The sequence below is a fragment of the Miniopterus natalensis genome, chromosome 7 (genome assembly GCF_054644295.1).
Source record: "Miniopterus natalensis isolate mMinNat1 chromosome 7, mMinNat1.hap1, whole genome shotgun sequence".
Lineage (NCBI taxonomy): Eukaryota > Metazoa > Chordata > Mammalia > Chiroptera > Miniopteridae > Miniopterus > Miniopterus natalensis.
Window position 1 is genome coordinate 12,945,025 of NC_142087.1, and position 22,748 is coordinate 12,967,772.

General features: G+C 41.1%; 2 protein-coding genes across 2 annotated transcripts in view; one reads left to right on the forward strand and one right to left on the reverse strand.

Annotated features, from left to right (window-relative positions):
- Window positions 1-22,748, reverse strand: part of RALY (RALY heterogeneous nuclear ribonucleoprotein) — a 124,554-nt gene that overhangs the window by 19,034 nt on the left and 82,772 nt on the right. The window lies entirely within an intron of this gene.
- On the forward strand, window positions 801-19,555 carry EIF2S2 (eukaryotic translation initiation factor 2 subunit beta). Its single transcript, XM_016200661.2, has 9 exons — window positions 801-918; window positions 5,821-5,998; window positions 8,201-8,304; window positions 11,442-11,577; window positions 12,220-12,320; window positions 12,940-13,088; window positions 15,059-15,115; window positions 17,711-17,796; window positions 18,449-19,555. The coding sequence occupies exons 1-9, from the start codon at window positions 904-906 to the stop codon at window positions 18,622-18,624; spliced, it is 1,002 nt and encodes a 333-aa protein (XP_016056147.1). The 5' UTR covers window positions 801-903; the 3' UTR covers window positions 18,625-19,555.

Here is a 22,748-nt window from a genome sequence, read left to right on the forward strand (position 1 = left end):
AACTACGGGGGTGTTCTCGGAGGTATTTGGGTGGAGGGCACTGACCAAGTGAGAGCTACCTAGAGGGTAGCTGCTATTATTATGCCTCGAGGGGAATTCAGGAAGCGCCCACAGCGTCGAGCGGACTTCCTAAAGCAGCGTTTCGGGCTTCCCGACCGCCTGCCTCTTGCCAGGCTCTTTTTCCTCAGGCTCCGTCTTTTCACTTTGGTCTGCAGAGAGGAGGCTTTTGGAGTCCGGCCTCCCGAGGTGAAATCCTGTCTTCCTTTCGATTTCCCAAGAAGTAACCTCTCCCCTCCCCAGCTCCGGCTCCAAGTTAGAATTCCCGAAACACTACAGCACCCCACAGAGGCGCGGCGCGGGTAGAGCAGGAAAATGAAAGCCCCAGCTGGCTCCTACTACGGAGCGCCGGTATTACCCACCGCCCTAACCCGGGAGAAACGGTCCCGAACTCGCTCGATAAACACGGCAGGGCAGGGCAGGGCAGCGCGGCCGCTCCACCGGCGTAAGGCTGAGGTAAAAGTCCGCGCTCGCAAAACCGAATCTTCCCGGCCGGCTTCCTCAGACGTCACGCACGCGCACGGGCGTCTGGGCGGCCGCTGTGGCGCGGCCCGCCTCCTCCAGGCGGACTACAGGTCCCGGCTTGCCCCGAGAGGCGGCGTCGCCGGGGAACTCGCGCCAGAAGGAGCACGTTGGGTCAGCTCCGCCGCGCGCTTGCGCACTGACGGGCTCTGCGCAGGCGCATTTCCAACGCTTGGGAGTGGAGGGCGGGGTGTTGTTCCCTTTCGCTGATGCAAGAGCCTAGTGCGGTGGTGGGAGAGGTGTCGGTGAGATCTGTGCTGCCGGTGAGGCCTGGGGTTGACCCGTCGACTTCTCGTCCGTGCCGAGCCTTCTGGAGCCGCAGCCATGTCCGGGGACGAGGTGAGGGCCTAAGCCTGGCGTTAGGGCTGGGGACTGAGGCTGGGAGCCGAACCCATCCTCGTGTGGGAGACCGGGTGTGCGGCCTAGCGGCCGGCCGCCATGTGGGACAGCCGGGCCTAGGCAGCCCGGAGCGGTGGAGCTGGCGAGGACTCCGGAGTCGCGGGCTGGGTCGCGTCCCGCTCTCCTCAGGGCGGCGGTGCTGAAGCCGGCGTTTCCGGAATGGAGAGCACATTGAGTCGTCCACCCCGGATGGGGCTTGGGTGCCGGTTAATGTCCCGACTGAACGAGATTGGGGCTGGCGACCCCTGCATTCCTTTCGGTTTGACACTGCAGCTCCAACTCTCCTCGCTGGGATCCTAGGTGCCGAGAGGAGCCTCCTTGAGCTGCGGTGTAGCCCTGGTTAAAAACTTTGGCAGGCTGGCCTGTCCTGGCCGGCATCCGCCGTTCTCATTTCGAGCATTATTTCTTAAAAAGATCAGGGGGTGGGGAGGATAGGACGAGAGGTCAAGGCGCTTCAGCCTCAAAAAGTGTCGAACCTCGGAAAGTTTTAGGGTGGAGTCCGAGTTTTCCTTCAGAGTTCACTGCGACGGGAGCGGGAAGTCAGGGCTGCGAAGCTGGCTGGGTCTTTTTCTACCCTCGTGCTTGTGCCTCAGCAAATTTCTTCAAGTCCCTTTTGGCCAGATTTATGCCAGTTCATGTTAAATCAAACGGCTTAAAATGAAATTGGATTTTAAGTGTCAGTAGGTATCTACTAACACTGGGGGGAGAGCTACCGCTTCCCGGCGAGCTCTCCCCACCAAAAAAAGGCTCTTGAATTTATAATTCACTTATGTAAATATTCGAGTGCATGGCCTATACGGACTTGGAGAGAAGGAAGAAGAAAAATGTGAGGCTTTTCGGAGTGTTGGCTTCTGAGGTAGTCCCTGAACGGTCCTTAGCATTTCCTCGTGTAATGGAAAGGCCTGATCACAGGGCAAGGAGGTGGTTAAGAAGGCAAGTATGTGTGTTCACAGAAAGTAGAGTATTTTCCAGTTTGGTTAGAGTTAATTTCTTGAAATGTAGTTAGTGGCTAGTTCATGGAGGAATTTGAAGACCAAATTAAGGAATTTGGGTTTATTCTGGAAGGGACTCAAGTCTCTCATTTGATTTCCACAACAATCTGCTAAGATAGGTATGAAAAAACTATCTTAAGGCCCATTTTATGGATGAAAAAACTGAGGCTTAGAGTGTTGTATCATGCCTGTGATCAGATAGTAAGTGGTTGAGCCAGTAGAATTCCAGATCAATGTAATATTTCCTCCATCTAGGTGAGTAGGAAGCTCTTGCTCTCTTAGGAGAAACTGAGGGTCTAAAGGACGTAGGTGGTCTTGCTTGGAGGTCATGGTAGACATTGCTCTGAGCTACTGTATTTCAAAAGTTGCAAGAGGCAGTGTTTCACGTTTGTTTTTTCTATACATTTTCTAAGCTCTTCATAACCTTTAAAGACTACACTTATGTAGTACAAAGTACTGTGGAATGCTATTTTTTGTGTGGTTTCTATGGTAAAGTGCTCACAAGTGGTATAGGGGATGTAAGAGAGATCAACCAGTTTCTACAGGAGGTAGAAAGCCATCAACAGAAATTTGTGGGGCTGGAGGATTCAGTTTTAGCAGTGGGATCAGGAAGGAAGTGGAATATGGCAGAACCAGCATTCCAGTAGAGAACTTTTGGAAGCCAATAAAGTATTAAGTAGCTTGGCACTTTTTAGGTCTACCAGTTGAACTTCATTTTATAGACAGGAAACTAGGGCTCAGGAAGGTTAACTTGCCCAGGATCTCACAGCACGTTAGTGACACTAAAAACCAGCCTTTGACTTCTACTCTGGAGGAATGTGAAGGTTCTGGTTTCTCCAATATTGTTGACTAGGTAAGTATTCTTAGGCCAGTCCTTAATTTCTGACTATACAGACAAATGAAAACCTATCCATGGAAGTAATGAAAGTAAACTGTACACTTTATTTTTTTTTAGAGAGAGCGAAACATTGATTTGTTGTCCCACTTATTTATGCATTCATTGGTTGATTCTTGTATGCGCCCTGACCTGGGAACAAATCCACACCTTGGCATATCAGGATGATGCTCTAACTGAGAGCTTCCTGACCAGGGCTGTACGTACTTTTTAAAACCTGGTAATTAAGCCAAAACTCACCAAAACATAATCTCTTTTAACCTAGTGGAACCAAGACCTTTATTTATGTTTGTATTTGTTTTTTAAAACATATCTTTATTGATTTCAGAGAGAGGAAGGCAGGGAGAGAGAGAGTCATTGATCAGCTGCCCCCTGCACAACCCCTACTGGGGATTGAGCCTGAAACCCAAGCATGTGCCCTGACCTGGATCTAACCTGTCTCTCCTGGATCATAGGTTGATGCTCAACCACTGAGCCATACCGGCAGGGCAGGAACCAAGACCTTTAAAAAGCTGTATTCTAGAAATATGGGTGCTACCCAGTAAGGAAAAATCCTCTAATCTGTAAAGTGCTGGCAGTAGTTAAGATGATTGCTTATTACTAGACCCCGTTCATTAGGTGTCAAAACATTGGGTTTTCACACAACACGGTAATTTGGTTTACGAAAGAAGCTTGAAGCTAAAGAAATTTCTGATTAAAAAGTAGAATGTGTGTTGTACTAAGTGTACAAAATACAGAAGAATACAAAGAGAAATAAAAATCTCCTAGAACCCTATCACCCAGAGATGGCAACACTTGGCATTTGTTCTGTCCTTGCTTCTCTAGGCACTGTTTGCTTCTCAAATTCAAACACGGGTCATAAACAAGACATTTGGAACATGATAATTTGTTGTCATATATGAAAGTCTTAAAAAGAGCATTTTTTTAGTCAAGACTGACAGGGCATTGTGGTTTGGGATAGGACTGCTTTAGGATCCCTGGTTTCCTTGTTTTTAACTCTATGAGCGGTGGTGTGAATAAAATGAGGTGACGAGTGTATGTCTTAAGTATCCAGAGACATAATTAAAAGAGATGTAAATTATTTCAGTGTGTAATTCCTGCATGTTTTATATTTTTACAAGGCTATCACCAAACTGTTAACCTGTAGGCCTAAATACAAATGTTTTTCAGAGGATAAGACAGTTGTGAGGCTGTCCTCTTCTGATTTCAGGATCCCTCCCATGTGGCCTGTCTTGCTGAGTAATAGTTAAAAGATAATTAATATTCCAGGGCAGTTGCTACTTGAAAAAAATGCAATAAATGAATTGTAAGCCCTGCCAGATAACCAGACTTACAGCACCTGGAGTGTTGTCTGTCCTTTTGCCAAATCTCCATATCTGAGGAGTATGGATGAACTATAGCTACCTCCTTGGAACAGATAGCAACACTCCATGTAGGATGACCTGTGGCTTAATAGGTCAGCAGTGGGGAATTCCTTCTTCCTGGTTCTTCCATTCTCTTCTTTAAGTTTGCCAAATTAAGTTCTTCAGACTGACTGCATTTCAGAATTAGTCATTTATACAGTTAGGTTCTTATTAAGATCTGAGAGGATAACTTTGAAATGAGGCTGTATCAATTTCCAGAATGTATTGCAGATCCCTACCTTATTACAGACCATAGTTTGGTTTTAGTGTAGCTCAGTTCCTTTAATGTACTTGGGACATAAAGAAATTTAAGTTAATTAGAATCAATTTGGGGAGTTTTTTTGAGTTTCGTTATGTCTTGGAAGTTAGATCACCCTGAGTTGATGAAATTTTAGTTGTAGGGATCAAGAGATACCCTGCTTTGTGAACTGTAAAGCATTATATAAATTATGGTAATTGCTAACTTTGAGTACTTTTGTGCCAGTCACTATGCCAAGTGTTTTATATTTATTTATTCATTTAATCCTAGTAACCTTTTGAGGTTTGATTTTGGTTCTTTTGCTGATCTCCATTTTACAGATGAGGCATGGAGAGGGCAAGAACTTACCTGGAGTAATACAAGTAAGAGCCAGAGGCAGGATTTGAATTTAGTCAGTTGTGTGCCCAGACACTTCACTGTACTGTCACAGAAGTTCATTGGGGAAAATGCTGAATTTAAGCATGGTAGAATTTAGACAAAAATTGGTAAGGGGCTTAGAGAAAAAAATACTTGGTATTTGAATCCAATTCTGTTTGATTTCAGTGACCTGACTCTTTCCACTGTATTGGCATCTGCCCTATATGTTGTTTAAATTGTTATGTCTAAAATAACTATATTTCTCCCCAAGTAATCAGTACAAACAGATAGTCTACAACAAGTTATAAGTTAGTTTTTCACTTATTCTCCAGTGGACATCAGATAAAAATAACCTACTAAAACTCTTAATGTTCCAGAAAACAAAAAACAGAGTAAAAGGTTGTATAGAAGTCTCTCTTACTCAGATACAGATTTGCTATATGAAGAGTTGCTGGTGGATTTCCTTAAAGATTTGTCTGAACTTCAAGATAAAATTAAAAAAAAATTATTTTACTAGGTCAAGTCTCCTAGTGTAGCGACTCCAGCTTGCCATCCTTAAATAAACATGTATAACCTGTCTAGGTATTAGTTTCTCATCCACAAAGTGAGAGGTGTAGCATAGGTCATTGTTAAGACCCCTTCCCTAAATTCCATGATTAAATCATCATAAAGTTCCCACATTTGCTCATGAAACTAAAAGTCAAGTTGCTGTATCTTGTGATAATTTACAAATTGAAAGGTAGGTGCACGTGTTTAAGGAACCCCCCCTTCCTCATGTTAGTATAAGGAAGGCGGATGGACTTTTTTAATCCTATTTTTGGTATTTTAGTGCATCAGATACTCTTTTAAGAGTACCATTTGAGGATACAGCATATTTGGAACATGAGCATCATTGAAAACAATCACTTGGTCCCTTTTTTATTGTCTTTTAAACAGATGATTTTTGATCCTACTATGAGCAAGAAGAAAAAGAAGAAGAAGAAGCCTTTTATGTTAGATGAGGAAGGGGATGCCCAGACAGAAGAAACTCAGCCCTCAGAAACGAAAGAAGTGGAGCCAGAGCCAACCGAGGACAAAGATGTAGAAGCTGATGAAGAGGACAGTAGGAAAAAAGGTGAGTGGTAGATGTGAAAGCCAATCTTCTGCTGGAACACCTGGTTCTCTTCCATTGGGTTTTGGATTTTGTGCATACATTGACCCCTCAGCCTGATAAGGCTATTCCAGTGAAAGTTGAGGCCATCAACAGTCTCTGTGCACTGGACCTTGCCAAATTTCTGATAGACTTGTTCCAAGGAAATTCCCATTGAATCCACAAGTGGCAGAGGTGACAAAACCTTGTCATTCCAGGGCTGATTTTTCCAGTCTAACCTGTCAGGTCTCTTTGTATTTTAATGGTGGTTGTAGTTGAATGAAGGCAGAAAGAAATAGGACCAAGGTAGGCAGTTTTGTGTCTTAGCAAGTCTGAAAATATATAGAAAAAATTAAAATTATTTTTTAAATGTTTCAGTTTAGACACCAGCATTAGTTTTGATGTAGATACCATTTAACTATTAGAAATAAATGATTCAGTAAACGTAATGTCTGTTGAATATAAGACACTGCTGGCGATAGAACTGACATTCATTGAACATCTCTCATGTGCTAAGCATCTTGTATATATTTAAAACAAACTTAGAAAGTAAGTCATTCTTGTAATAAGACAAAATTAATTCATAACTAGCTTCTTGAAAAAAACTTTATAGCAGAGGGATCCTAATATATTCTTAGTGTACAACAAGGCAGAACAAATGGAAAATTTATTGAACAGAACCCATTACGACTCAGTAATGGTAGAAAAAATTTATCGCATATTGTAGCCTCATTTAATGAATGTGAAATACTTTATAAGGCCTTTTGTTGATTGATTTAATAACATGTAGAGCTAGGCACTAGGATTTAGGTGAACAAGGCATATCCCCTTAGGATCTAGTAGGCAGCTAGGTAAGTATCTCCTTTGGGGTGGCAAGGTACTATTGAAGCACCTGGGGGGCACCCAGTTGCGGAAAAGGCGGGATAGATAGGCTTAGAAAAGGCTTCTTGGTGGAAGTAACTAACCAGGATCCTTTGAGATGAAGGTAAGAGCTATGTGGGAGGGTCCATGGCAAGGGTTGGAGGTGAGAGACTGCAGGCACTGCACTGAAGTGGAAGTACTTCATTTGGGTTGGAACCAGGGATTAATGTAGGGGAGATGAGATGGTAAGCAGAAGTGGAGAGGTGAAGCTGGAGAGCCTTAAAAATTGTGTTAAGCGCAGCCGGGTGTGGCTCAGTGGTTGAGCATCAACCTAGGATCCAGGAGATTGTGGTTCAGTTCCCAGTCAGGGTATAAGGGAATGCAGGCTGGTGCAGCCACTATGGAAAGCAGTATGGAGTTTCCTTGAAGGATTAAAAATTGACCTGCCATTTGACCCAGTGATCCCACTTCTAGGAATATATTCTAAGGAACCTAAAACACCAATCACAAAGAACTTATGCACCCCTATGTTCATAGCAACGCAATTTACAATAGCTAAGATCTGGAAACAGCCCAAGTGCCCATCAGTAGATGAGTGGATAAAAAGGCTGTGGCACATTTACACCATGGAATACTATGCAGCTGTAAAGAGGAAGGATCTCTTATCCTTTGGCACAGCATGGAGGGAACTAGAAAGTATTATGCTAAGTGAAATAAGCCAGTCAGAGAAAGACAAGTACCACATGATCTCACTTATATGTGGAATATAATAAACAATAAATTGATGAACAAAGTGGATCTAGAGACATAGAAGCATGGAACAGACTAAGGGATCTCAGAGGGAAGGCAGGGAGCGGTGTGTGGGTGGGGAGAGGGATCTCAGAGGGAAGGCGGGGAGCAGTGTATGGGAGGGGAGAGATTAATCAAAGAACTTGGAGGTGGGATGGATGTGGGGTGGAGGGAATCAATGGGGATAAAAAGGGGACATCTGTAATATTCTCAGCAATAAAGCTAAAGAAGAAAAAAAATTAAAATTAAAAAACAATTGTGTTAAAACCCTGATGAGGCATGATACGAGATTCATAAATATTCTCAACATGGTTCCCTAGGGAGATTTTTCCTATAAAGCTTTGAGTTGACCTGCCATTGTGTGTCTCAGAACCATAACCTTTGCAGTTGTGGAGGAACCCGTCCATGGTGCTAGTTAATACCTGATCTCTCTAGTCTGTTGATTTAATTAATGAATAGCTGAACTGTTGGTTTAGCTCATAGTTGGATGCTTTGTCTTCTGTTGGTTAATTGATAATCTCAATTATGTCTTTTTAGATGCCTCTGATGATCTAGATGACTTGAACTTCTTTAATCAAAAGAAAAAGAAGAAAAAAACAAAAAAGATATTTGATATTGATGAGGCGGAAGAAGCTGTAAAGGTAGTATTGCTTTCTTGTTGAAGGTAAAATTTGACCTCTTGAAAGATTGCTCAATGGCTGATGTTTCTCCCTCTTTGTCTCATCTCTTACCAGCTTTGCTTTTGTTAAGTACTTAATTAGCACTGTTAAGGTCATTATGTCTAAGGGATTATGATTTAAAGGAATGTAAATTTAGGTTTTATATATTTTATTGTGCTCCTGTAAAAAGATGACAAGCTGCCCCTTGTCCTTAACTATATTGAGATTGGCTGAGTGAGAGATAGTTTAGTAAGTGAAGCAGATATTCTCATGGTTTCCTCTGTTAAACTTTGATGGCATGTTGAAGATATACAAATTTATGTGTACCTCTGAGCAGCAAAGAATTTGTGTGTACCTCTGTGGTTGGTGGCTGATGATATTATGGCCTATAGGAGAACCAGAGCACTCGGGCTGTTTTTATGGAGTTCTCTGATCTTGTACGTTGTCTTAATAACTCAGAATTCTTTTGAATGAGTAGATAGATGGGTGGGTAGGTAGATGAATAGGTTGGATGGAGGGATGAGCTTGAAAGCCTGTTCTTCCCTTGCTTAGAGCTACCATTTTAAAGACCCTGTCCAGGAACCTTAAGCAGAGCTCACCCATCTGTTTGTAAAACCAAGGATAATAGCAATTTTATATATACACAGAGAAAGAGCAAGAGTTGAGGAAATGTATATTGTATAGTAATTCACTGAATTTTGGAAACAGGGTCACAATTTTGGTGACTTGGGTAATTCAGCAAATGTATATTGGTGAGTGCATTGAGTTGTTAGGTATTGTGTACTAATTGCTAAGGTACTGAAAGAAATAAGATATTTTTCCTGTCTTCAGGATAATTTTGAACAAGACAATTTTGCCTGGATTTACCTTACTTTCTCCCTGTTTGGGGATTCTCTTCTCTTCTCTTCCTACTATTGTAGGGAAATTGAGAAAGAAATGCTCAAATTATACTGAACAAGTGATACTTAAATATCCTGAGTAACAAAGTGACACATCAGAGATGTGCCACAGAAAATCTTGGTTAACAAGGTTTTTTTGGCTGACACTCTAACCACTGAGCAAAATCAGCTTTTGTCCTGAAGAGTCACTTATATAAATTCTGTCCACTCTTACTAAGTGATTGAATACTTTTTTCTCTGCTATCGAAGTCATAACAGAAGAGGTTACAAATATCCTTATCAGGTAGGACATTAACTTGAAGCTGAAGTGTTATTTAAGTATCTTGGGTTTATCTCCTGTCTGAATTTTCAGACCACAGGGCTTTTGAAAAAGCTTGAAAAATACTGCTATTCTCTGCCTTTCACCAGGAGCGACTTAACCTCAGTTTGGAAGTAGATCTTAGTGAGATAAAATAAATAGTGTAGAACTAGAAAGCTGGCTGGTGTGTGCTAATTTATATTTGGCATAGCTGAGTTTCTCATTTATTGACTGTCATCTTAGAGACTAGGTTAATAACTGGTTTCTTGTTTATGTGTTATCTAGCTAATACACATGGGCTGATTGGTTTTAATGGCCAAATGTGGCACTAAGACTACACGGCTGGATATGGGATATCAGAGCTGAACTTCATTTACTCCCAGTTATTTAAACTTTTCTGCTGATAAGATTTCCGAAATTACTATAGCCATTGTCAGTATGTAGGCACACAAAATTAGATATTGGTAGGTAATGTTGACAGCACATTTCAGGGTAGGGAGCTGGATAAGTTGGTGAAAGGAGGAAGAGATTAGAAGATGAGACTGAGACTGGCCCTTTCTGCTGTTGGGGGTTTATGATTCATTTCTGGGCTGTGTGATATGCCCTGTTTACATCTATGACTATAGCAACTAATCTTGGGATCAACCTTTACCTTGTCTCCATCCATTCATCATATCCTAATTCTTCATGGGTTCTGCCTTTCTTCTCTTTCATGATGTCATCTATCAAAGTGATGATCAAATACCTTTTCACAGTCTGGTTGCAAGGCTTGACTTTGGTATAATAAAAAATATTTAGTCTTTGTCTCTGGTTCCTGACACACAGCTAATAAAACCCTTGCAATATCTGGAATGATAAAAGTGTCCTTTGAGATGACTGGTGGCTGGGAGCTCCTGAATAGCTTCAGGATAGGGGCTGGTAGTCAGAAAGATTAAGCCATGATTAGATTATTGGAATTCATAGACCCTCACCCCTTAACCTCCACCCTTTCCCTGGGGAAAGGGGTTGGAGATTGAGTTCAGTCACCAGTAGTCAGTGATTTAATCAGTCATGCCTGCATGATGAAGCCTCCATAAAAAACTCCTAAATGTTGGGGTTTGGAGAACTTCAGGGCTGGTGAACAAATCATGGTGTTGGGAGAGTGGTGTACCTGGAGGGGGCATGAAAGTTCAGCACCAGCCCTTCGTCCCTGTTCATCTCTTCCATTCTGTTGTTCCTGCATTGAATCCTTTATAACAAACTGGTAATAGTTAAGTACTTTCCTGATTTCTGGGTCATTCTAGCAAATTATTGAACTTTGGGGGGAAGGGGTTGTGGAAACCTCTGAATCTGTAGCCAAGTCAGATATATGTGTGGGTAACCTAGGGATCCAATACTGGCTTCTGAAGTGAGGACAGTCTTATGAGACTGAGCCCTTAGACCTGTAGAGTCTGTCACTAACTACAGGTAGTTTCAGAATTGAAATGAATTATAGGTCACCCAGTTACTGTCGGAGAGTTGAAGAATTGGTGTGGAAAAACACCGTGTATTCGGTGTCAGGAGGAAAAAACCCTCCCACTGATTACATCAGAATACTTAGGAACTTCTTGAAAATACTCCTGACCCTTGTTCCTGCTAAAGATTGTCAGTCAAAAGATTTAAGAATCTTTTAAAAGTTTACCAGGTGGTTCTTACAGAGGCCTGGTTTGGAAACAGACAATAACTTTAAGATCCCAAAGCTGGTGAAGGAAAAGATCCCACAGAACTATCTTAAATTTCCAGTGTAAATGGCATGGACTTGCTGAGCCATTTGGCTCACCTGTGAGACATTTCTTATATGTAACTTAAATTTTGAATATTAAGTTTTTCCCCCTCTAAAAGGATGTCATTTTTTTTCAAGTCCTAGTATCAAAATATTAAAACTCATATCTTAATTTTCTTAGGATCTTAAGATTGAAAGTGATGTTCAAGAACCAGCTGAACCAGAGGATGACCTTGACATTATGCTTGGCAATAAAAAGAAGAAAAAGAAAAACGTCAAGTTCCCAGATGAGGATGAAATTCTAGAGAAAGACGAAGGTAATATTGGGGGCCTGATTCTCAGGCCTTTGGCCTAATCTCTTTGATAGGTGGGCTCCTTTTTTTTTTCTTGGCCCTATTTCCTCCTGATATGGAAGCTAAAAAGAAACAGTATTTAACTTGATGACAGTTAAAGATTTCATGGGGATAGAATTCGACAATTGTGATTTTTATTAATCATGCAGATTCAGGTGATTGGGGAAATTACTGTAACTGAATTTATAATGCTAAAAAATTTTTGTTATGTTAAAAGGGCTATTTTATTAGTTTCTAAGTGCCATAGGGTCTTTAAAAAACTTCACTATAGTCAGCAGATGGGTTTTTATGGATGTGAATGTTTCTTAAGTGCTTAAACAATTGGATGTCTTTTCTTTTAATTATCCCAGTGCATTATTTTATCTTGTTTGTTAAATCAAAGAAACAGGTGTGTCTGTGTTATCACAAGTGCCGAACTAGAGAGGTCTCTATTAAGGGTTGTTTATGAAAGTGCTCGTCCTTAAGGAATCAGGTGGTTGTGAAACTTGCTGCCTTTATGCTTGAGGCTGTTGTGAATGCAGCTCTAGGAGGGAAGGCACATGCTTCTGAAGCTTTCACCTCTCTAGCTCGGCCTCTGCCCTTATTCTTCCTTTTTGTTATCTGTAGCTTTAGAAGATGAAGACAGCAAAAAGGATGATGGTATCTCATTCAGTAACCAGACAGGCCCTGCATGGGCAGGCTCCGAAAGAGACTACACATACGAGGAGGTAAGACAAGGTCTATTGCGGAAGGGGGCTAAGCTATTCACTAGAACTCAAAGAAAAGCAAAAGCAAAATATATGTTCCTTGAATTGGAAGGGCCATTGAACTTCAGATTGATAGTGAAGCCAACTCAGAAAGGTTACACAGCAAGTGCACAGCATTGCCTGATGCCCTCATATAGGGCAGTCAGTATGGCAGTTATCATGGTACTCACTGTTCCCATCTGAGTCTGTGAACTTCGAAGGACATGGAGATGGAGCCCCTGGAGTGAGAGGAGGGAGCCATGGGGAGAGGAAGAGGCTGATTTGGAGCCAGGATAGCCTGGAGTTATGTGGGCTTTCTTGAACCGTACTTTATGATTGTATCATATACTTTCCCATAAAATCAGCAGAATTAGTAGGCGTTTGTTCATTCATTAACTTTCAACAAGGAATTGCTGAGCATTCATAATAGACCAGATCCTAGTTGAGAATTGAGTCCTGCTCTCAAGGAGCTCCCAGAACACATAGTGATGTGTGTGTATATTTAGTAAAAAGTAAAGTGTGCTCTGCTTAAAGGTAAAGCAAAGATTCAAGTATACCCCTGCTAATAAGAATGTACATGAATACCACTTCATCTCTGTAGCTACTGAATCGAGTGTTCAACATCATGAGGGAAAAGAATCCAGATATGGTTGCTGGAGAGAAAAGGAAATTTGTCATGAAACCTCCACAAGTCGTCCGAGTAGGAACCAAGAAAACTTCTTTTGTCAACTTTACAGATATCTGTAAACTGTAAGTTGGTTAATGGAGAATCTCCATTCCAAATTCCAGATTTTCAGTGGCATTTATGTTAAAGGTTCTTATTGAGGATTTAATTGCAGGTAGAAAGAGAATGCACAGCTGTCAAAGTTGGTTTGAGGGAGGTCAGAGTTCAAGTCTATCAGTTCTTTCTACTTACAGGTGTCAGGGCTTGTATTATCAGACATCCAGCGGTGAGAGAAGCCAGCTCATGCTAATGCCTGAGAGTGGATTCTAACCAGATGGAATGAAGAGTGAGAAAGCTAAATGTAGTCCTCAGACAGGAGCCTGGGCACCCCAGGGTGGTAGAAAAGCTTTTGAGGCTGGAATGGGCCTGCCAAGCACGTGAGCTCTGGGAAAGCAGCTAAATTTGGTGTGCCTCTTCCTTGGATGGTCATTGTCAAGACATAGCTTTCTTAATTACCATCACATTCCATGCTTCTTTCACCCCAAGGTCACTCACTGTCTGGGCCTAGCTCTTCTTAGCACCTCACCTACAACTGTTTTTTGGCAGGTTCCCTAGGACAACAGACCTTATCTACTGTTTGTTCTTAAGTTTCGTAAGTGACATCTGCTTGTTGCAAATAAAAGGGTAAACTGGTAAACAAAAAAGAAAATAATCACTAAAAATGCCATCACCCAGAGATAACCACTTGTTTTCATTGCTTATAGGCATTACTTAAAAGATTTTAGACTTTTTTCATGACAATGCTCATAGAAAAATTAGAAAATAGAGACATGCTGAAGAAAATGAAAAGCCATTTGTAAGTCTACCATTAAGAGATAATCATAATTTAACATTTTTATGTTTAGCTAGTTTTATGCATATATTTTAAAATAAATGGTATACTGTTTTTTAACCTATTTTTCTCTTAATATATCATGAAACTTTTATTTACGTTCATGGTCTTCATAAATGTTTTTAGTAGCTACACAACATTCTAACAGTTTTTTAGTTAGACATGGTTGCTCCCAGGTTTTCATTTCAAAGGCAAAGCTTCAGGCAACATCCTTGCCAGTGATTCAAAATAGAGCCTTAGGGCAAAAAGTCCCAAGATGGAATTGCTTAGTCAAAAGGAATGGATATTTTTGTGGCAAACATTGGTAAATTGTTTTCCAACAAGCTTTTACCAATTTATACTCCCACTAGCAATGCAGGAGCTTACCTATTTATATTTTCACCAACCCTCACTCATTACATTTTGCGGGGGGAAAAATAACTGTCTTTAAAATTGTAATACTAGTACCTGGTTACTAGAACAAGTTCAAACAGTGCCAAGTGAGTACAGTTAAAAAGTGAAAGTATTGAATGGCATTGCTCTGTATTTGCTTTTTTTCATTTTATATGGATACTTTTTTTTTTTTTGGTATATGGAGACCTCTTATGTTCTAAAAGCAGGATAGAATGGATGTGACCTAATTTATTTAACCATTCCCCAGTTGGTGAATATTTAAGCTGTTTTCAGTTTTTCTACTATTACGCTACCATGAAATGCTTCTCCATATATTGTTCCATTTTTTAAAATTGAAATTTTCCAACAAGAAAAATATGGGGATTAGCATAAAAAAAAATTCAGGAATCCTGTTGCCTAGTTTTGGTGTATTTGACCTTTTGACACATTTGCTTCAGATCGTTTTACTTCTTTAAAAGAGGGTTTTACAGTTACAATTCAAGCCACCTTGTATCTCTTTCATCTTCCTTTCCAGAAAAAGATGTTATCTTATAAAGTTGTTTACCTTTCTTGTCCATGTTTTTAGACATTTACTCATATGTACACTATTTATAAATAATGTAATGTCTGGGCTTTAAAATGTATCTTTTTATTTCAGAGTTTGATGAAATGTGCACTAAAGTTCACCTAATAGCAGAGTAGTCACAAATTAAAACCGTGAACAGGTTGGTTTTTTAGAAGTTTGGTTATATTTCCATGGAGGATGGTTTATATATTCCACTTTCTTTTTAGATTACATCGTCAGCCCAAACATCTCCTTGCATTTTTATTGGCTGAATTGGGTACAAGGTAAGGAACTATATTCACATTTATACATAGTTACATACAGTATTACTGAACATTTCATAAGGACTTTTCTTAATTTGAAAAGGATATAACACACTTAGGAAAAAAATCATTCACCACCCTGGCCTGGTGGCTCAGTTGGTTGGAGCATTGTCCTGTGCACCTAAAGGTTGTGGGCTCAGTCCCCAGTTGGGGCGGGTATAGGAGGCAACTGATCAATGTTTCTCTCTTTAAAATCAGTTAAAAAACAGCAAGAAAAACATACCTTGGGTGAGGATTTTTAAAAAAAAGAAAGAAAAACATTCACTTGATTATCAGAGCAAAGTCAGTTCATTTCTATGGGAGAGCTTGGGGGCTTGGGAATAGGGAACTGAGTTAACAGTGACTCATCTGACCAGGCCTGCTGGCATACCAAAATGAGGATCATGACAATGCTGTGCTTAGTTTCCTGTCATGAATTGCATTCTTAGATCTTTATGGAGCAAATACGAGATTTTAGAGGAAGTCATTTTGTTAGGTCAGAATTTATTTTCTAAATTGTTAATAGGCTATTGATGAAATACAGCTTACATATTGATGAGTGGCACAGGAGAAACATTGAAACAGGGATCCATAATGAGTTACTTCCCTGTCTTAAGGGCTCACCTTTCGAAGGCACCCCCATTCAGAAGGGCTAGGATCCCATGGAGTTGACCATTAAGTGCTAGGAAGCCAACTTTCTCGTTAAAAATAGGTAGATTCAGGGCATAATAATGATGAGTAACACATATTGAGAGCCTTGGGTGCCATTTCAGTCCTTAAAACAGTTGCATTAACTGTTAGTAGAAACTAATATTATCCCATCTTAAAGATTTGGAAACAGGTTCAGTGAAGTTGTAGTTGGTCACATAATTAGTTAATGACATAGTCAACATACAAACTCAGGTCTACCTGTTTCAGGAACTTGAGCTCTTAAAAAGACTTAATCCTGTGCGTTGCTGGCCGTACAGAGATAACTAAGGTGTTCTGCTCTCTTCCTCCTCTTGAAACTCAGTTTGTTGGAATTGGTCACACTTGCTGTGGGGTTAAGGAGTAATTTACTTGACTAATGGTAGATTTGTAGGCTCTGTTACAAAAGAATTGTGTTTTAAATGTAAATTATATAATCATTGCTTATTTTTAACTTGAAAGAGTTACTCTAATGAAAGAGTAAAAGCAGTGTTTTTCCTACTCAGAATAATTTAGATTTTGAAGATGTAGGGTAAATTATAACAAGTTGTGAACCGGTGAACTTAAATTAAGGTCATTGGGCTTAATATAGGGTTGTTGAAAAAATTCAATTTCTTTTGACAGTAAATTAAAAAAATTTCCTACAGCAAGCATTGAAATATCAGTATAATCTGGAGATTAAGGGTTCCAGTCCATGGAGGATAATAATAAACCTTTATAGTTAAAGGAGAATCACAGGAGAGATTCTTTTAAAAGAAATTTAAAAAAAATTTTATAGAGAAAGAGAGAGAAACGTTGGTGAGAGCGAGACATCTTATCTCCTGCCTTCTGCGCGCCCTTCCCATTGGGGATCGAGCCTGCAATCTGGGCATGTGCCCTTGACCGGGAATTGAACTAGCGACCTCTTGGTGCATAGGATGATGCTCAACCAACTGAGCCACACTGGCCAGGGCGCAAAAGTCATTTTTATAGAGATGTGGAACAAATAGAAATTTAATGCTACCTGGCTGAATTTTGTTGTTTCACTTTGTGATTTGTAATTTTTAACAAAATATGTCTAGCTTAGAGCTTTGCTCTCTCAAAGTGCTTGTCATCAGCTTCTTTTCAAAAAGTTTCCCTTTAAGCACCATTGACAATATGTAGCCTGTGACTTCAACTGTACTTGGCAGGGGTTGGGAGGGGAGATTAACAGTTTTATAGAGATACATTTCACACATTTAAATGTACAATTTGCCCGGCCAGTGTGGCTCAGCAGTTGAGCATTGACCTATGATCTAGGACGTAGTTCAGTTTCCGGTCAGGGCACATACCCGGGTTGTGGGCTCAATCCCATGGGGGGCGTGCAGGAGGTAGCTGATCAATGACTTGCATCACTGATGTTTCTCCCTTCCTCTCTCTGAAATCAATAAAGACTTTTTTTTTAAAAAAAATACAATTCATTGTTCACATGATTAATTGAATACCACCACAATCTATTTTAGGACATTTTCATCAACTCTGTATGACAATATATGTATTTGGTGCTTAGAATTTTTAAAGATAGGTCCTACTTTTGCATATGGTATGCATTCAGTAAAAGTGTTTTTCCTTGTTGAATGAATGAGCCATCACACACAGTTAAGGAATCAATTTGTTTTAGACTTAAAATCAACTATAAATCTGATTTGTTGCTGGAGACTTAATTGGTTGAAATTGGATTGTTAGGAAATATGGGTAGGTCATCAGGTACCAACTACTTAATTAAAAATAATTTTTGAGGAACCAGGTACAATAGCACCACTTATAGAACTTATGCCATTGGATATATTTTAAATTCATTGACTGTAAAGGTCCTGGAATTTGGTTCCTTACAGGATAAAGCAATAATGATATTTTTGTTTTCTTTCATAGTGGTTCTATAGATGGTAATAACCAACTTGTAATCAAAGGAAGATTCCAACAGAAACAGATAGAAAATGTTTTGAGAAGATATATCAGTAAGTGTATAATTTAATCTTAGTACATCACTCTGAAATGTTCTCATCAGGCTGTATTATTTTGGGGAGAGTCACTGGTGGTTAATGGCGCTGGAAAGGCTGGCCTAAAAGGGTGAAGGAAGATGATAGGGATGGGAAGGTGGAGCAGAAAGGTGGGCTCTTGGTGGCCGTTTGGGGGTGCAAGGAGAAGGGTTCCGATTTCCTAAGAAGGTCCAGCCAGTCAAGGCTGCTGGTTGCTTATAGGCTGAAGGCCAAGCCAGAGATATCCGCATTCAGGCCTGGTCTGCATTTATCTTCCTCATCACTTAAAATTGACAGGTCTCTTCCCACCTACCTAGGAAAGCTAGTAAGGTCTTTCTGAGTGGCTCTCCTGTAGAAGAACCAGGAGTAGGAATCTGGCAAGCCTTCCTGCTTCCTTGCACATTTGGAGTCTTTTTTTCAACCCATGGTTTAGTACCTGAAGCATCACAGCAGACAGTGTGTGTTTTCTTACCCTAGTGTAGCTATAAACTTACTAATAAGTTTAGCTAAGCTTCCTTGGTCTGGGTGCCAGCCTGCGCTTGTGGAGTTCAGTGTAGAAGTGTTTCAGAGGGAGGAAACCTCTGCCATCTCTGTGGCCACCAGTTAATTCTGTATGTTGCTTTTCCTGCAGAGGAATATGTCACCTGTCACACATGCCGGTCACCTGACACAATCCTGCAAAAGGACACCCGACTCTATTTCTTACAGTGTGAAACTTGTCATTCTCGATGCTCTGTTGCCAGTATCAAAACCGGCTTCCAGGCTGTCACGGGCAAGCGAGCACAGCTCCGTGCCAAAGCTAACTAATTTGCTAATCACCACTGATTTTGCAAAGTGTGTTGTGGAAATTGGCTGGACGGGTTTACCATCAGAGTGGATGTACCATTGTATTAAAAACAAGATAGAAAAGCTGCCAAGCTCTTTGGTGTATGGCTGGTTGACCTGAAATCCTTGCAAGATGCCGATGCTCAAGCTGTTGACATACTCATTGCCTACTTTAACAACTGTCAGAGAAACATGAGGGGGTAAGGCGGTGCTTTTTTAAAATCGTTCATAGACTTCTGTAAAATGCAAGATAAATTAAAGTTATTATAACAGTGATTCTTTCAATTTGGTTTGTCCTTCAGTTTTCTTTTGTATAAAAATTGTGCTTAATGAATTCAGCAAAAACAGTTTGTGCCTGGGCTCTGGCGAGGTTTCTGCATTCTTGTCCTAAGAAACTGGACATAGGCAGCAGCCTCAGCTGGACAGCCATTTTCCTCTCAGCTTCTCCTGAGATACGTAAAGTAGACACAGCTTCCCATGAGAGGGTGGTTGGAGCATGAGATCTGGGAGGACAGCCCATTTTCAGTGTCCAGGGAACGATTACACAGATATGAATTCATGTGAGGACTGTTGCTACTACCTCACTGCCAAGTCCTCTAGCTGTCACCATGAGGGGGAATACAAGGTGCTAGGTACCCTTCCTCCTTTGAATTTTCTTTCTTATTGGCCACTAAGAGAGTCTTAGAAACGGCCTTGAAGTGTGTCTCATAATTGGCTCACTAAGAAAAACCCTAGTTGTGCATCTGTTGGTGAGTAAGAGATGTGGCATGTGCAGTACAGAGAACTCTTCTGAGTCTAAACCTTGATACAAGAGGAAGTTTTTCTTTTTCTTCTCCAACTTGTGTTCCGGGTTTGAAAAGACCCACCACAAATGCTTTTCTATTTTCTGTATTAAAGTATCTTTTGAAAGAGGTGATGCTGCCTATGTGTGGTGCTTCTGGTGCCTCTAGTTCTGCCTTCTGAGGATTTGGCTGGAAGGGTATTTCTCCATTGAGCATGGGGGGAAGGTCATCTTGTGTGTCTGCTGTGATCTGCTTTGCACGCACTTGCCAAGGATAAGGGCATAATGCTGCTCCGACTTTCTTGATGCAAGACTAATCCTAAGCGGCTCAGAAGCAGCCAGTCACTTAGCCCTGAATGTCTTGACCATGTTGTTTTTAATCACTGTGACTCTTAAAGTACAAGCCAAGTGTTGTAAAACACTTTGGCCTTAAAGTGGTGGAGGGAGCAGAGCATCCCTTCACACTGGCGGAGCTGCCACCACTGCCCTGAACTCAACTGCTGTTTATAATGCCATCTCCCTTTTGTGTCTGCGCCTGCGCCTGCGCGGTTCCGTGTCGGACGTTACTGAGTGAATAAAGCCAGGATCAGTTCCTCTTGTGTAATGAGTGCGCCCTTACTTATGTGTGTATGTGTTTTCATTCAATGGGACCCCTTAGGGGAAGACACGGGACTATAGTTTGGTGACAGGTTGGCAGTTATGTTGGCAATTTCAACCCATCGTTAACTTCATTCTCAAAACAGATTCTCTGGACTGATCCTGACCCTTTAAGATAGCCCAGTTGAAGTATTAATTAAATTGGATTGACTCTAATGAACTCATTCAAAATGGTGGGTTGCCCATTCATGGTAACGTTAGCCTCTCTTCTGCCTGCCATCTCACACCACCCACAGCTCAGCTGGAGGGGAACTTTCTGTAGAGTAACAAAGCAAAGGCATTTGCGGGTTCCTGGTCATGTCTTGGTTGTGAGAAAAACGAGGCTACTATTTCCAAACTGTCAGGAAACTGCTGAATATTCCTAATTGTAAGGGGAAGAGAAAGGGGTTCCATGGTAAAGTTTGAGACTAGATGAACAAGTTCCACGACTGCCTAAGTTTTAGTATGCTGGTGTCCACTTTCATGAGCACATAAACATGTGATTATCTCGTCTTGAGAAAATGCTTTGATTCCATATCCAACCCCACCTACAGAAAAGCTTAAGCTTGTCCCAAGATGTCTTCCTGGCTCACTCCCACACTTTAGAGGTCCCTGCCCACTGCATGTAAAACAACATCATCCTGCCCACTATAACATTAGCACTGAGAATACAATACTGAGAATAAGCGGTGCCTAGCAAGTTGTAGGTGTTCTAATATTTGAAAGCATAGAATATGCAGACTTTTGTAGCCCCCTCTGCCCCAAACATCTGCAGGATTAGTATTGTGCATTAAAAATGCTGGGCTGGACAGCCTGGAGGAAGTGCTACTGTGGTGTGTGAGGTCCCGGTTGTAAGCTGGCCTTTGCCATCCAGATCTTTTGCCCTGGCAATACAAAGGTTTCACATTTTAGATTTTGTGATGTGTTTTTAGAAGTTGGGCCTTGGTGTTCTTTTTTTAATTAAGAGGATGAACAACAGTCTGGAGTAAGTCTCCCTCTGCCATTGATTATATCCTGTATTCTCATACACGGTTGTCTGTCTCAGAGTAATCCTGATAAACCCTGCCATCCTTGCCAATAGAGACATCAAATTCTCCCAAGGATTGCAACAGAGGCATAGTGCTTGGAGCTTTGTCACATTGATGGTGGTGCTCGAGAGAAGAAAGGACCAAACACCTGCTGGGTCTCCTGTAGCTGCCATGGCCCCTGTCCTTTCAAACCTTCCCTGAGACTGAGATTTTCCTGAACCCTTTTAATCATTGCCCCTTGTTTTAAGCTTGGCTTTTGTCTTATTAACACATCTGAAGCCATTGGAGGACCAGCTGTTCTAAGGGATAAGTATTAATAGATATTCTTCATATTAAACACCATTTTAATGGACATCATTTAAAATTATGAGCTGCAGATTTTTATGCACTTTTAAATGAGCCAGAAACCAAATCAAAGCCAAAATATTATATAGGAAATTGGCCAAACCTAATAATATCATATTGGGCAACAGCTTCAGTATCAACCATTTTGGCCTCAGAATTATGACTGCTTCATTTTTCAGTCCCAGATATACCAATGTACTATGACAGATGACTCATGTGACCCGAACTTGGGCTATTCTTAAATAATCATTTACATAAGTGGTTAGCACCATCAAAGTCCCTACTTTGTGCTAGGACCTGTTCTAGGTGCTTATACATATATTTAAACAGCACAGCAACCCTGAGGTAAGTATACTATTATATCCATTTTACAGATAAGAAAAGGAAATTCAGAGGATAAGCAAGTTGCCCAAGGCGGTCACAGAGATAAGTGGGGAACCAGGATGCAGTCCCTGGCATCTGGGTTCCAGAGCCTCTGCTCTGCCTCTGCAATGTTGCCGCTCAGGGCCATCTGTTCAAGAGTATTACCTGAATGCCTGCAGCAAAAGGCAGTCCCCTGCCCTCAGGAACTAGTGAAAAGGAGAAATCAATTGTAAATATAATCTGGGCCCAACTGGCATGGCTCAGAGGTTGAGCATCAACCTATGATCCAGGAGATCATGGTTCGATTCCTGGTCAGGGCACATGCCCGGATTGCATGCAGGAGGCAGCCGATCAATGATTCTCATCATTGATGTTTCTATCCATCTCCCTTCCGCTCTCTGAAAGCAATAAAAATATATTTGAAAATAAATAAATACATAAATAAATACATAAATATATATAAATAAAAGCTGGTAAAAGGTGTGATAGAAATGGCACATAGGAGATGCCACTGTTAACTCAGGCCAGGAAGGTGTCTGCAAAGGGGACTTTGGGACTGATAATGAGGGTTAGCTAGTGGGAGAAGACAAAGCATTCTGGGTAGAGGCAACAGCATGAGTAAAGGTTCAGAAGCCAGTCTGGGGGAGGGGAGAGGAGGGGAGGTGTGCTAGAGAGAAAAGGAAGGAGTTAGATCCTGGAGACTTTATATGCCATGCTAAGGGGTCTGGAATTTACCCACTGGGCAGTGAATAACTGACAGTGGTAAAGAGGGAAGACTGATAGGAGGTAAGAGGAAGGGAGAGTAGTTAGGTTACTGCCGAAGTCCAAGTAAGAGATAAAAGGGCCTAACCTAAGGCAGTGGGATGAAAACGGGTTAGAGCCAAGACATACCATGGAAAAATTACCATGACTTACAATTAGAGAGGAGTGGAAGATGCCGACATGAGCAACAG

What these genes read in the sequence shown, in the direction of transcription:
- EIF2S2 (XM_016200661.2), top strand. An exon ending in AGGCGGAAGAAGCTGTAAAG is followed by an intron (nt 8,305 to 11,441) that starts GTAGTATTGCTT and finishes TAATTTTCTTAG; the next exon opens with GATCTTAAGATTGAAAGTGA. An exon ending in TTGGCTGAATTGGGTACAAG is followed by an intron (nt 15,116 to 17,710) that starts GTAAGGAACTAT and finishes TTTCTTTCATAG; the next exon opens with TGGTTCTATAGATGGTAATA.